Source organism: Rhodamnia argentea, chromosome 2 (genome assembly GCF_020921035.1).
Source record: "Rhodamnia argentea isolate NSW1041297 chromosome 2, ASM2092103v1, whole genome shotgun sequence".
NCBI classification, from domain to species: domain Eukaryota; kingdom Viridiplantae; phylum Streptophyta; class Magnoliopsida; order Myrtales; family Myrtaceae; genus Rhodamnia; species Rhodamnia argentea.
In genome coordinates, this window is record NC_063151.1 from 22,365,350 (window position 1) to 22,380,612 (window position 15,263).

Consider the following 15,263-nt stretch of genomic DNA (forward strand, 5'->3'; position numbering starts at 1 on the left):
CACCCCTGCCGATAAGTAAAATTGCCAAAATTTGGTAAGAAGATTTGACATGAAAATTATTGAGAAGAGCAGATTTTTTCTTTTCACGAAAGGAGAGGCCGTGACATAGTCCCCTCTTATCGAGGAGAACTTGATTTTGATAGTAGGTTGAAATGTTTTGTGAAAATTCATGTCGATATCAATATTTAGGAAAATACAATAAATGTAGTCTTGGACCCATGCAGCATCTTACCAGTTCAGTCAATAGTTGGGAGCTGTGCGATTTATTGAGTTTAAAGCTGTTTTCAGCAAATAAGCCATTTTAAGGAATTTGGCGCGTCAACTTTAGTTTGAAAGGTTGGTGATTGTTAGTAATTCTTGTCGGTCTACGAATGAGATTCGTTAAAAAAAGAAGAAGGAATTGTCCTTTAACGACGGAGAGAAACGGCCTAATATTATGTTTTTGGAGTTGTCGTGTTATAGAGTTTACCAAGAAGTCTCTTTCTTCGTTAAAATAAAAAAACGAAGGGTCATTAAAAGTCCTTCTCCTTTCCCTATCAACTTTTGAGTTTTTGCCGCAAAAGGAACAGGACGTACCAATGCACGAACTACCATAAAATCGATTGGGACAGGAGAAGACCAAGACTTTTGCTTTCTTTGACCTCCAGAATCCTAGGCATCCTTTCAGAGATTATTTGAAAAGTGAGAGCAGCTCTTTTATTTTTATATTTTGACAAGAGCACTCCAGTATCTGGCTCACATTGGCTTTGTTCTTCTTTAAAATTTACGGCAAACTATTCTAAAAACTCAAATTATTAGATAAAAATGTGATTTAATATTTTATTACTTTGGTACTCTCCTTCACACTTATTTTCATTTTTTTTACCTCTACTAAACATGAAAATATTTCCCTTTCGATTTAGGATTTCGCGCTCTAATACCGTATGAGATTTAGCGAGATCATTGCGAATTGTTCTAGAAGCTCAAGCCCTTTAGACGAATGCGTGGTTTTTACTGTGAGATTACTCGGACAGAGTATATTACGCACTTGGAAAAATGTAACCTTGCACCGCACCTCACGGCACAAGACTTTGATGTTGCGAGTCTGTCTCTTGCAAGTCTCCGGGACCAGCTGGTGTTAACTCCACAGCTTGAACTAAGCCAATTACTACAGTTACTTCACCAGAAAAAAAAATGGGAAAAAGAAAAAGACCGACCTTACTTCTTTTTATATGAACCCCCCATCGGAACCCATCAAATTAAACCATCAAAACAAAAAAAAAACACGTTATATTCAGAGAGTTGAAGGAAGAGCCATGGTCATCCACAGGCTTCTCTTGAAAGTTGTGGTGCTTGGGGTTGTATTGGGTCCATACCACAATCCCTTAGCAGCAGAAGCTGCTGCTGATGATCCAATCACGAAGCCCGGATGCCGCAGCACTTGCGGAAACCTCTCGATTCCATACCCCTTCGGATCGCGCGACAGTGATCCCAGCTGCCGTAATGGCCCTTCCTCATTTGCCGTCGAGTGTGACAACTCTACGGACCCTCCAACGCCTTATTTTGATAACAAAGGTAGTAACTTGCAAATACTCAACATCTCTCTCGAGGATCACGAGATGCGAGTTCAAGCAGATTTCATCAGTCGAGCCTGCTATGACTCTGCTTGGTATGATGCTAATTCAAGTAACTTTCCCGTGCTCACCCTTGCTGATTTCCCCATATCCAGCAACAAGAACAAGTTCATTGCTGTCGGTTGCGATACTTTCGCATACTTCTTGGACATCAAAGCGAAATTCGTCTTTGGATGTAAGTCGGCATGCAATGACATTTCCGAGGTGACTAATGGCTCGTGCTCGGGTATCGGTTGCTGCGAGACGAGCGTACCTAGAAACTCATTCGGCTACAATATCTCCATTGCTAGCTTTAAAAACCATACAGATGTCCTGAGTTTCAACCCTTGCAGCTACGCTTTCGTCGCAGAGATCGGTTCCTACAGCTTCAGTTCTGGTGATCTTTCAGAACTTGAAATTGACGAGGTGCCCCTAGTTCTTGACTGGGCAATAGGGAATAGAACGTGCGACGTCGCCAAGAAGAGCGCGGACTACATGTGCAAGGGAAACACCAGTTGTACCGACGCTGAAAATGGATCGGGGTACAAGTGCACTTGTTTAGAAGGTTTCCATGGCAATCCGTATCTCGAGAATGGTTGTCAAGGTATTTTTCCATTGACATTTTTCACTTTGTCCTTTCTATTTATATCATTTCAGTTCTTCTTAAGTCCATCACTTAGGATATGTATGTGTGTGTTTTTTTTTTCTTTGTAGATATTGATGAATGTCTTGATCCAACTAAGAACCAGTGCGATGGAGTCAATGGAACTTGCATTAACGTTGTTGGGAATTATACTTGTTCATGCCGAAAGGGTTATGATGGTGATGGCAGGAAGAATGGGCGAGGATGCACCGCTATTGCTAATGATAATCCATCACATTTGGCGCAGATACTTGTCGGTATGTTCTTTCGGTTTACTTCGATGTCTGCCTCAAGCAATACTATTTTGAAGTAGCTGATTTTAACGATAGTCTAAAAATGTCTCTAGTACAATAAAGATAACTCAAAACTCGAGAGAAGGATTTTGGCAAAAAAAAAAAAAAAAAGTTACTTGAAAACAGAAACTAACCCATAGAGAAAAAGGCGCTGGGCTACATATAGAGAAAGAGGACGACGAGAGAATGGTGACTCAGATGACCATACCCCACGGTGGTTCCTGTTGCCTACGGAGTGCGACCCCGTCGGTGGTCGCATGACCTCAAATCAAGAGAGAGAGAATCCCTCGACGATGTTTTGTGAGTCACAAACGCTGTGGGGCGTTCTCATGAGAGCAGTAACCAAACCATCGCCTGGTGTTCGCAAGCGGCGACACGTGCAGCATTTATGGTGGCACAGCTCGGATTGAAGAGGGATAGGCTTTTCTTGTTTACGGCTATTCAAACTCCATTGATAACAGGAAACTGGTTCACCGTCCTGAGATATTTCAAATCTTACTTTGTCTCGCTAATAGCTTAGATCCCTTTTTAACCCGGAAACTGCATGATGTTGTCTCTTCATGGCAGATTCATGAAATTTAGATTCGTCGATGGTTTTGGTAAAATAACTGGTTATGTCATGCGAGTCTTGGCGCGGGGATAGTAGTGTTGCTATTCAGCGCAGGCTTTCAGTATCTGGTAATTCAAAAAAGGAAACTCATCAGGCTCAAAGAACAGTACTTCAAGCAAAACGGTGGCTTGCTCTTGCAGCAACAATTACACAAAGGTGACTGAACCACCAAGACCATGAAAATCTTCACAGCCAAAGAGTTAGAGAAGGCCACGAACAATTACAACGAGAGCGGAATAGTCGGCCGAGGTGGATACGGTACCGTTTACAAAGGTTTGTTGCCAAACGGCACGGTTGTCGCGATAAAAAAGTCCAAACTCGTGGACAAGACCCAAATCGAGCAGTTTGTCAATGAAGTCATAGTGCTTTCTCGGATTAATCACCGTAACGTGGTCAAGCTTTTGGGATGTTGTTTGGAGACCGAAGTGCCTTTGTTAGTGTACGAGTTCGTGAACAATGGAACTCTGTTCGACCACATCCACAACCGCAACAAGTCCACCAAGATGTCCTGGGATGCCCGATTGAGAATTGCTTCGGATACTGCCGGTGTACTTTCGTACTTGCACTCCATGGCTTCCATTCCCATAATCCATCGCGACGTCAAGTCGGCAAACATCCTACTGGACGACAATTATATCGCGAAAGTTTCTGACTTTGGAGCTTCGAGATTAGTCCCACTTGATCAAGCCGAATTGTCCACTCTAGTTCGGGGAACGTTGGGATACTTGGACCCCGAATACTTGCATACAAACCAACTAACCGAAAAGAGTGATGTTTACAGCTTCGGGGTTGTGCTAGCGGAGCCGATAACTGGGAAGAAGGCACTTTCTTTCAACGGACTCGAGAAAGAGAGGAACCTGGCAATGCATTTTCTTTCGGCATTAAAAAACAATGGATTGCTCCAAATTGTCGATGGAGTGATTGCAAATGAAGGGAACAACGAGCAAGTGAGGGAAGTTGCCAATGTTGCAAAGAGATGCTTGACAGTAAAAGGCGAGGATAGGCCGACCATGAAGGAAGTGGCGATTGAGCTGGAGGGACTCAAAGAGAAATCTAGTCATCCTTGGATGAGTAGCGTCGATTTGCACAGAGAAGAGGCGCTTCATCTGCTGGGAGAGACGACCGACCCCACTGTGTACATAGATGGTATTGAGACCATGAACACTGGGCCCTCGGAGAGCATGATAAACGATGTCATGACACCGGTTAACGGTGGCAGATGAGATGAGAACAACCACGAGATGTTCCTTCTTCATCAAGAGATTCTTAGGCGTGGAAGAAAACTCTTGATTACCGTTATAAAATAGATGCCACTAGTACTAGGGGAGTTGCGTTTTAGCTCTTGTGGTTGAGCCTTTGTCCGTACTTTGGATCCAGAGTTCCTCTGCATTTGTAATGAAAGTCGGTGTTGTGTTTCATAAGTGGAAATCGTATGATTCCTTACATTACCAGGGCAGGATCTTCTAGTTGCGATCAAAGCATTGGATCTACTGGCGACCGAATGTACAAAAGGTTTCCTCCTCTTTTTCTAAGGGTGCTATCCGTTAGAGATATGCCCTAAAGTGATTGTAATAGTTACATGTTAGGGATTTCAGTTGTATTTTCAATTTCGTATTTAATTAATGGTAAAGATGTATTTATTCATTTATCCAATTATTTACTTATATGAATAAATTTCATAAGATCGGTTGTGACTGGACCTATTCTTGAGACGTTAAGAATATGTGTGACGGGTTCACGGTTAAACCGAATCTTTAAAATGTTCTCGATCAATGGATCATTGAATGGATATCAATGATCCTGTTGAGATCGGTGTGTTCTTAACTTCATAATTAAGTATTGGATACTTAAAGGAATGATGAGTCACAAGTCATTGGGTATTGCGATGCCCGAGTTGGAACACATGTGCTTGTACCAAACAAGTTCACTGAACGTGACACGCGTTGAACGATTAGCAACATGGAAGCTTTTAGCGTGGTCAATGTCTAATTGTTCATGCTTTGATCTTGTGTAAATAATCCTTAGACCCGAGGCACAGCGTTTACTTGTGTGTTGGATGACTATGGTTCACGAGGACGCATATTGACGGTTCGTCGATCCGTCTCCGTACTTGATGGTCACAGTTCATGCACATACGAAGTCACATGTGTGCGCAAAATGGAATCTGTCTCTTTGTCACATGCAAGGTATGATATCCTATGCAATTTAATTATGGCAATGCATTGAAATCCTCGGCCGGGGTTATAATTGAGAATGAAATGTTCATGTCTCGTATAAATGCATGTCGATTAGATTTGTGCATATGATCGAATCGGTGACTTGACAAATATTCCATGATCTTTGTTCGATCGGGATATAGTAAGACAGAGGGATTGAATTACACTGTAAGCAAAGCCGACGGGTTCATTATGTTCTTAAAGAATTCATACTGTCCGGGTAGCCATGACATATTGCTAGATGTCACTCATGACTTGTAGGACCTAGAGGTTGATCGGGACAATCAATTCTCTTGGAAGTACTAATGTGTTAGTGCATGTCTTCTTGCCAGCTCGGTGATGAACCTAGGGATGTCACACACCTTAATCAATACATGACGACGTTGAACGGAAAGACGATATTGCAAATATGTTTGCAATTATGTATACCGAATTAGTCGAAAAATTAAATTAAATAAGATTTAATTTGATTCTTATTTTTGGTCATGGACGTACGTGCATATGATGCACACGCACTCTTATAGTGGATACATATTGATGTATCCGAAATGCACATGTGGTCGCACTATTATGCTTTTATTAAATTATATGTAGATATAATTTTATAGATATATATATAATTGTGTTGCACGCACATATTGATGTGCGTGCAACAGACTTGGTCAGCACATGTTGTGCTGACCAAGTGTTTTCCTTTGCTTAAAAAAAAAAAAAAGAATTTTTTTTAAAACTTGATGCACACGGTCAGCAACTGCTGACCGTGTGCTTTGTTGTGCACGATCAGCAACTTCCGCTGATCGTGCACAACGTGCGATCGGCAACCGTTGCTGATCGCACGTAATAGTGTGATCAGCAACGGTTGCTGTGTGTGTGAGAGAATTTTTAAGTGTTCGTAAAAAAGAACTATTGCAGATTCTCTCAAAAACTCTCTCCCTTTCGTGACCAAAATTTTTAAGATTGCGGAGAATTGTTGCCACGAATTGCTAGCACAATTAAGGTGGTAACTTTCGCGTGTTCGTTCTTCCGTTCGTCTTCGTGATTGGTGGTGTGTTTGAACTAGAGGCTCAACACTTGTGGGGCTCGGATAGAACGTCTGAACCTTTTTCGTTTCAAGCACGCTTCAAGAGGTAACTTGTTAACCCTCTTTCGTTTAATATGATTTTCGATTGAAACGCACGAACTACGCCTTTGGAGATACGTATATAGGTTTTTATTTATTTCCGCTGCGTATTTTATATGTTTTATTTGCCTATGCATGTTACGCAAAGTACAGACTTGTGTTTGCTCCAGGAGAGACAGTTTGTCCACCTTTGACGAAGCTTTTTCATGGCGGAAAAGTATAAGGTGCACCTTTAAGTATTGTGTTGATTCACACACGTCTGAGGAATTTTCGCGCTCTAGTCCTGAAGCAAAACTGCAATAAACTGTCCTTGAATAACTGTTTTGCCCTCCATTCTATAATTCTTATCAATTATAATCTATCCGAATAATAAATAGGATTAGGTTTAGACTTAAGCGATGACATTGAAACTTTGGTGGTGATGAAAATAAAATTTCGTTGCCTTCAAATAGACCCATACTGAAAAAATCATTTGTTCTTGTCGAGTTTGGATATGACCTACGGGACAAATACTGAGGATTTGATTGCCTTTTGTTAACCTTAAGACGATAAACCTAAGACTTGGACGCCTTTTGTCGACGCATAGGCCACAAAAATCATTTCTTCATCACCTCTGGATATTCATAAGGTGACAAAAGTGAATTTCGTCATCGTCGACTGTAGTTTAAGGTGACAAATTTACCTATGTTGTTGCCTTATGGTACACGTAAAGAGACAAAATTATTATTATTACTATTATTTTTTGCGCCTCAGTTTGGACCGACGATGAAAGCTTTTTTGAAAACAGAACAAAAAACGGTATCAAATCTTTTACATAGGCGACGTAAGTAGAACTGTGGTTGCCATCACATGTGAACATTTGATAAATCGGATGGATTTGATTCAGTTTTGAAAATGAGTTTTGAGCAAATGTAAATGCTTTTTAGCCTAAATGGCTTTGGGAAAATGCAAAATGGCGTTTGGTAAAAAAAGTCCTTTAGAATGCAACTTTGGGTGAACTAGTGTTTGGAAAAAAAAAGGGTAGCGTTTTTTCCACTCTCAATATAACTAAAACACTTCCTAGCATATTGTTTTGACAATATTAACCTTTGTGGTCCCACCATTTTTAAGCATTCTTCATTTGCTTTTTTTTTTTTTTTCGGTGCCACTTTCCTTCTTCTAATTTGTTTCTATGTTCTCTCTTTCTAAAACACCCATCTCATGCCAATAATAGACAAGTTTTTGACACCCTAGGTCTCTTACCGACACAAGCAATTGACGTAGTTGAAGCCCCAATTTGTAGAAACCTATACCTTACCCAACTAGTCCTCTTCCATATCCACTTCTTCAATTAAAATATCAATTGTAAGTAAAAACCCATCTCATATCTCTTCACTCTTCACCCTCATTGCATCCCTTTCACTCGCTGTGTTATTCATTTTCCCATTTCGCATCAAACATTTAGATTGATTGATCATGAAGACAAGAACAACCCCCGTTAAAGATTCAAATCTAGGAGTTGACGCCCTTGCCCAAATCCTCATCAAGCTCATCAGTAATGTCTACTTCTCCATCTTCATCTTCTTGGTCATGATCATCACCGTCATAGCTGATTTGCCATCACCTACTAGCCTCCATATCTATGGCTTGAATTCGCCCCTACTCTCACTAAGTTGTTTATACAAACCGAAAATGCCACTTTGAAGAATGACAATCCTCTAGATGGTGAGAATGCCCTCCTCGCCCCTGCGTCTCTCCTACTTTAGCTCCAATCTGAATCGCCGAGCCGCCATCGCAGGTGATTGAAAGGGCTGAAGAGGTGATTGCAAACTCAACCCTCAAGCCCAAGCCCTTATGCCATGAAGAGGCTCTATAACCTGTCAATTGTTTGAATCCTTATGTTACGATCGTCGTTAAGAAATTTAATGCGATAACCTTATTGTGTGCATGTGTATCAAACTTGGATTAAAGATTTAAAAACTAATGTGTGCAACATGGCCTAGACGACAAAGGAGAGTGTTCTTCTTTTTCTTTTTCTTTTTTCTATATAAATACTACTACGGCTTGAACCTTGATTAGATTAAGAGGAAATAGAGAGAAGTAAAAAGAAAGGAGGAAAATATGACCCACGACAAAAGAAAAAGAAGAAAATCATAACCAAATAAAAAGGATGCTTAAAAAAAAAGGTAGGCCTCACAAGGGTTAATATTGTCAAAATATTATAATTGAAAGTGTTTTAGCTATGGTGGGAGTGTAAAAAGTGCAACCCAAAAAATTTGCAAATGGCTTTTGGCTGCATATTTATTTTTTTCCTTTTTTAAAAAAAAAAAACAAAACTCTTGGGATGAGGAGATCTCGATGGCGAGGCCACCACAGCCAAAGGTATTGGCCTGGACGAGTAAGAGGAGTCTGATGGTGGCCTCTGGCGACTCGGTGTCGATGGGGAGGAGCTTGCGAAGCAAGGCCGGGCAGGGGCGATCGAGGACCTGGGAGAGAGGGTAGTTGACTTCGGCTTCGACAAACTCGGTGTCATCGCCCCTGTCGTCGCAGTCGATGTAGAGGTTGTCTTTGATCCTCCCAACGAGAGGGTAGAAACCAGCGAGCACTCTGGACAGTGACTACTTGAAACGACTTGGCCAGTGGGGAGACGTGCGCTCGCGTTCGAGGTGTAGAGGAGGAGGACAGAGGTGTAGAGGATGGAAGTGAGCTGACCAAAGGAGGAGAGCTTGAAATTCTTAAGGTGGTTTGGTGTCGGAGACGGCGGTTTGGTGGTTTCTGCAGCGACGACCTTGACCTTCAGTTCGATCGTCAGATAGAGAGGATCTATAAGGGCTGAGGTTGGCCCTAAATTTGTAGCACTTGTTGGATTGGGTGTGTGTGTGTGTGTGTGTTTTTTTTATCCCATCACTATGCTCGCCAGTATTCGTTATCCCACCCCATGCTAATATCAAGTTCTAAAATTTCCTCGAGCATGCTTCGTGATCGTAAGAAAGATAAAAACGTAAAGAGTAAAATTGTGAGTAGTGATGGGATGAAAAAAACTTGCTCTACAGCGAAAAGAAGCAAAAATCCAAAATTTCTTGAAGGTTGGGCTGGGCCATGTGGCCTGGGCAACCAAAAAAGTTATTGAGCCTGGGTCAGCCCATTAGGGACCATGGGCACCAGGCCCATAAAAGGCTTGGCCCAGTTTGAAACGGGCTCGTTCTTGGCGCGGGCCCAAGCGTTTAGCCTACTCTAGCAGAGAGAGAGAGAGAGAGAGAGAGAGAGAGAGAGGAGGAGGAGGAGAGTTTTGACTTTTGACGGAATCTTTGACCAAATTGACGCGGGCAAATTTACCCGCCTTGGTAGACGATTCAAGAGAACCCAAAAAATGAGAAAGGGTTAAATCCAAGCCGATTCACCTTTTCTTTCCTTTAAATTTGTGACAATTTGGTCCCTCAATCGTTGGAAATCGGTTTGCTTTACCCTACTCACCATAATCTAATCAAATAACTCTACACCGCTTTCACTTGCCTAGCCAATGGCATAAAACAAAAACAAATAAAAAAAAATCCCTCCATCGCTATCGAAATTTCTCATATTTGCTATTCTATATAGGTGATGTCATCGAATTTAGATTTCCAGACTATATGAGTAATGAATTTCGATGAGTAAATCTTCTTGCATATTGGGCGAAAGGAGCAAAATGACATTCCAATATTTTTGAAAGCGTAAATTGGCATTTCCCTTTTCTTTTTAGGCCTAATTAAGTAGGGAGAAATTAGGCACACCCTTGTTTTGCGCGATGTCTTCTATCTTTTCTTGGTTTGCAAGTGTAATTCATCTAAATTTCTTTTGTCATTAGTGATGACACGCCTAGATTTTATGTGGACGTCAAGCGATGTCATATAGTGCTTTACCTATTACAATCTAATTATAAAGGAATTCCGGTATCATATCAAATTCAATTAATTGGGAATAAGCGAGTATTATAAGGCCGAATGAGAACTTTTAACCATTTTTTTTCAAACTTGTGGCAAAATTTTGGGATAGAATTGAAACTACAAATCAATATTTGAGGGCAAAATTAGAAGAAGAATGAAGTAGGAGGAGGACGTAGAATTGGACAAATCCCAAACATGTGGGACAAGGTGTAGTTGGCGGCGGTCTTTTCAAACGCATCGCCGCCAAGTCAATGCTCACTCAAATAAGAATAAGAGAAACTTCAATGCTGTGTGCTTTGTCAACGAGCAAACGCAATCGCATTTCCTTCGCTATAAGAAAGCACCCGGTTCATTTTCCATGACAAAACAAATTCAGAGAGAGAGAGAGAGATGAGTTCAACGTGGAATCCTTCGGAGATAATGGGGATCATGTTGGTGGTCGGACAGTTGCTACTGATGTTGGCATCGTCATCGTCATCTCAAAATGTATCTTCCAGCTGCCAAGAAACTTGCGGCGGGGTCGCCGTGCCTTACCCCTTTGGCATCGGTGAGGGCTGCTTCTTGAACGAGTACTTCTCCATCCGCTGCAATGTCAACCCGCCCGCCTCCGGCCCCAAACCCTACTTATGGAGCTCCAACATTGAAGTCCTTCGCATATCGGCCGACGATGAACTCCCGCATCCACATCTACATTGGCAAGGACTGCTACACTGAGTCTGGGGCACAGGTGCCGTGCTCGACTGCCTTCGTGAGGCTCCACGCGTTCCCTTTCTCCAGTGCCAAGAACAAGTTCACGGCCATTGGGAGCAACACGTTCGGCCTGATCGCGGGAGCCAACGGCCAGGGCTTCTCAAGCGGCTGCCTCTTGGTGTGCACCGGGATGGAGGACATGAAAGACGGGGCGTGCAATTGGATCGGGTGTTGCCAGACCTCGATACCCGACATGCTCCTCAAATCCAACGCCAGCGTGGGCAGCTGGAACAACCACACGAACGTGTGGAGTTTCAATCCCAGCAGTTACGCGTTCATAGTCGAAGAGAAGTCCTTCACATTCAGTACGGACGATCAGAGTGGCATGAGGAACAGGACGCTGGTCCCCTCGGTGCTCGACTGCGCTGTTTGGAACGAGACTTGAGCCCAGGCGGCCAAGGATCCGGCGACCTTCGCCTGTAAGGCGCACAGCGAGTACTTTGATTTTGCTGACGTGCTCGGCTACCGATGCAATTGCTCTTCTGGGTATGAGGGGAATCCATACCTTGGTTGTGTAGGTTGGTACAAATTCAAGTGCTCGACGATGATAATTTGATGCTCTTGTTTCGTCATTTTAATGTGTGTTTGATTTGGGTAGATATTGATGAATGTGTGGATCCAGCGAAGAACCTGTGTAAGGGAATTGGCCATAACGTTGAGGGGAGTTATACATGCTCATGCCCAAAGGGTTATCATGGTGACGGCAAGAAGGGTGAAGATGCACAAGGATGCATTGCTGATCGTAAATCATCACATTTGGTGGTGATTTTGGTTGGTAAGTTCTTCCATCTCTTCAGAAGATTTTTGTGATTAGTATCGATCTTAATGTGGTTTCGAGAAAATAATATTCATTCATTGAGCTCGCTATAGGAAATATTTGCTTTCTGAGTCCAGAAAAATGGTGGCTTGCTTTTGCAGCAACAATTGCATGAACCTGACAGAACCACAAACGCCATGAAGGTCTTCAGTGCTGAAGAGCTAGAGAAGGCCACCGAGCATTATGACCAGAGCAGAACAGTTGGCCGAGGAGGATTCGGCACCGTTTGCAAAGGGACCTTGCCAAATAACATGATAGTTGCGATTAAGAAGTCCAAGCTTGTGGATGGGAGCCAAATCGAGCTGGTCGTTAACGAATTTCATAGTGCTTTCTCAGATTAATCATCGAAATGTGGTCAAGCCATTGGGGTGTTGTTTGGAAACAGAAGTGCCTCTGCTAGTGTTTGAGTTCGTGAACAGTGGGACTCTCTTTGATCACTTCCACAGCCCAAGCAAGTCCTCCAAGGTGTCCTTGAGAATTGCCTCGGAAAGTGCAGGAGTCCTATCCTTCTTGCACTCCGCATCTTCCCTTCCATAATCCATCGGGACATCAAGTCGACCAACATCCTCATGGATGCTAATTACACTGCCAAAGTCACCGACTTCGGAGCTTCACAATTAGTCCCGCTCGATCAAGACGAATTGTCTACTATGGTTCAGGAAACATTAGGATACTTAGACCTTGAATACATGCATACTAGCCAGTTGATGGAAAAAAACAATGTTTATAGCTTTGGGGTTGTGCTAGTCGAGCTGTTGACAGGGAAGAAGGCGTTCTCCTTCGATTGACCTGAAGAAGAGAGGTGCTTGGCCATGTACTTTCTTTCGGCCTTGAAAGAGGACCGGCTGTTTCAGATTGTTGAGGAGCTCATTGCAAACGAAGACAATGAGCAAGTGAAGAAAGTTGCCAATCTTGCAAATAGGTGCTTGAGATTAAAAGGCGAGGAGAGGCCAACCGTGAAGGAAGTGGCAATTGAATTGGATGCAATTAGGGCAATGGCTAACGATCCATGGGTTTATTGAGTTGAATCCAGAAGAAACGGTTCATTTGCTCGGAGCGATGACCGACTCCATTGTTTATGCGAATAGTCCTGGGACAACGAACACAGGGTATACTGATAGTACGAAAAACCATGTCATACCCCCACTTAGTAGTGGCAGATGAGAAGATTGTACAAAATTATTCCTTTGACATTCATATCATTCATTTTTTTGTAAATCAGTAGCATTGTACTAATGTACTAAGTCAGGAGTTGGTTTATGTTTTGAGTTTCTGACAGACACTAATGTGACGGTCAGCGTCCTTAAGCGATCTCGTAAGCCGCACATGCATGGCTGTCGTATTAGGCTGGTGATCAATAAATCCATTGTCAGGATGATTATCACCCTGCTGCAAGTTTGTCCCATTAAAAGGATTTTGTATGGATTGGTGGCCAAATTGGTGGGACTTATCCAACTTAGGTGCTGGGATCTGTCACATGCAGAGAGCAAATAGTGCCCAAGCTGAGTGAAACATTGCAGGAAAGCAAAACAGCCAGATTATTATGATTCTGTCAAGTGCGAGCTCAAGAAAAGCGAGGCCAAACTTCATTTGAAAGCACAATTTGAGTTTTGACGGTGTATCTGCATGTTAGTACTTTGGTAGTTGGGGCTCGAAGTGATTCAGAAATGATTGTTGCAGTAAGAACCACGAAGAACTTCAAATTGATCGCCCTCAAGTTTATGAACTACTTTATGGGCATGGGAATTTCTCGATCCAATGAAGGAATCTAATTCTCTCAAGAAATATTGTTATGTTAAGTTCTGCAAGGGAAGGGACATTCAAGATGGATCAAGGAAAAATCAGCTGTCATTTCCTCTGCTTTCGAATGAAAAGCTAAGGAAGAATGATACTGAAAAGATAGTTGATGGATAGATGTATAGACGTCTAATTAGAACTTTGCCATACATTCCACAACCAGATTTGATCAATTATGTAGCAACAGGCAAGCCATACATAGGACCAGGACTACTTCACCTGTGATCACACTCCTTAATCGTATTAATGATTAAAAGCTTGACCGTGTCTGCTATATGCCTAGTTACAAAATTAGCCATCTCATTCCGGCACTCTTCGAATATTCTTCTTATCATTGCCAATGCTGCCAGATTTATCTCGATTTGCGCCCTCTTATCACCGATCAGCTGTCTCCGAGTATCATCCACACCCGTCTGCGTTTGATTTGTCACTGGAGGTACATTTGACAACTCCGATACGCCTGGTTGATCATCAAGGTGTGTTGGAGAGTTGTCATTGGCAAGGTTGTTTGGATTGCATTGATTTTTAGTTCTCATTGTCATACTCGGATCAACCACAACAATCTCATCGGACGTGCCAAAAAGATATTTTGCCGGAATTTCTCTGCGACAAAATATCTTTTACCAAATTGGTTCTTCGGCTTTTAAATGTAATAAAGGGTTCTATAAAGATTTTGGATAGGAGATATATAGATGGTAAAAAAATCAACACATGAAATTTGCAAAGATTCCGATAGAATTACATAAATATGGACTTAGCGAGAGTTTAACTCAATGGGGAGACTTGATAAGTACAATTTAAAGGAAATTGATATAAGAGGACTTGAAAGAAATTACACAAACGTGAACCGAACTAGAGTTTGACTCGACGGGTTTGGCAAACACAATTCCTCTCAAAAGATAATGAACCAAACGTATCCAAAACTATGCCGGAATTTATCTCGACAACAAAGCCTGAATACACCTCGATAATATATCAGAGTTTGACTCAATCATGTAAAATGTAAGATAAAGATAAATGCCGGAGTTTCACTCGACGATGAGAATTTGAAAGCTACAACTAAGAAAAAAAAAGTGTAGTACGATAAGTAAAGGTAAGATAAATTTTGTTGATTTGTTCGGGAGGCTCTTCGGTGGATGCTTGGTGGTATTTATAATAGTTGGAAAGGTAAGTCATGGTTATAGCTTTTAGCACGTCGATAGCTGCCACGTCAATTGTTTCTTATAAACTCTCTTGACTAGTTCCTCAAACAATTATTGGCTTTGGGCATAGCACTGTTGATAATTTTAAACCTTTGCATCAGTTCTAACCTCTTTTCTCGGATCAGTCGTGCACATGTTCTCCACCTTCATATCTTTCAAACCGAATTGGTAGTAACTGTCGATAGCCTCTAGGTTTCTTGTATTGACTCAGTGCCTTCTTTTCATCCATGTACTCTCGTCTTACGTGCTTTAAGCACTCTCGGTTCGTATTCTCAGAAAGCTATCTGCCTATCGATGATCGTTCTCCTGCCAAGTAATTCA

The 15,263-nt window shown here is 42.0% G+C and overlaps 1 protein-coding gene across 1 annotated transcript; it reads left to right on the forward strand.

Moving 5' to 3' along the window:
• Nucleotides 1–1,295: 1,295 nt before the first annotated feature.
• Nucleotides 1,296–13,107, forward strand: LOC115733620. Its single transcript, XM_048273483.1, is given in 9 exon segments — nucleotides 1,296–2,196; nucleotides 2,307–2,496; nucleotides 3,155–4,360; nucleotides 9,094–9,193; nucleotides 11,104–11,644; nucleotides 11,725–12,260; nucleotides 12,262–12,475; nucleotides 12,478–12,940; nucleotides 12,942–13,107. Coding segments are annotated over 9 exon segments (4,317 nt in total).
• The last annotated feature ends 2,156 nt before the right edge of the window (nucleotides 13,108–15,263 follow it).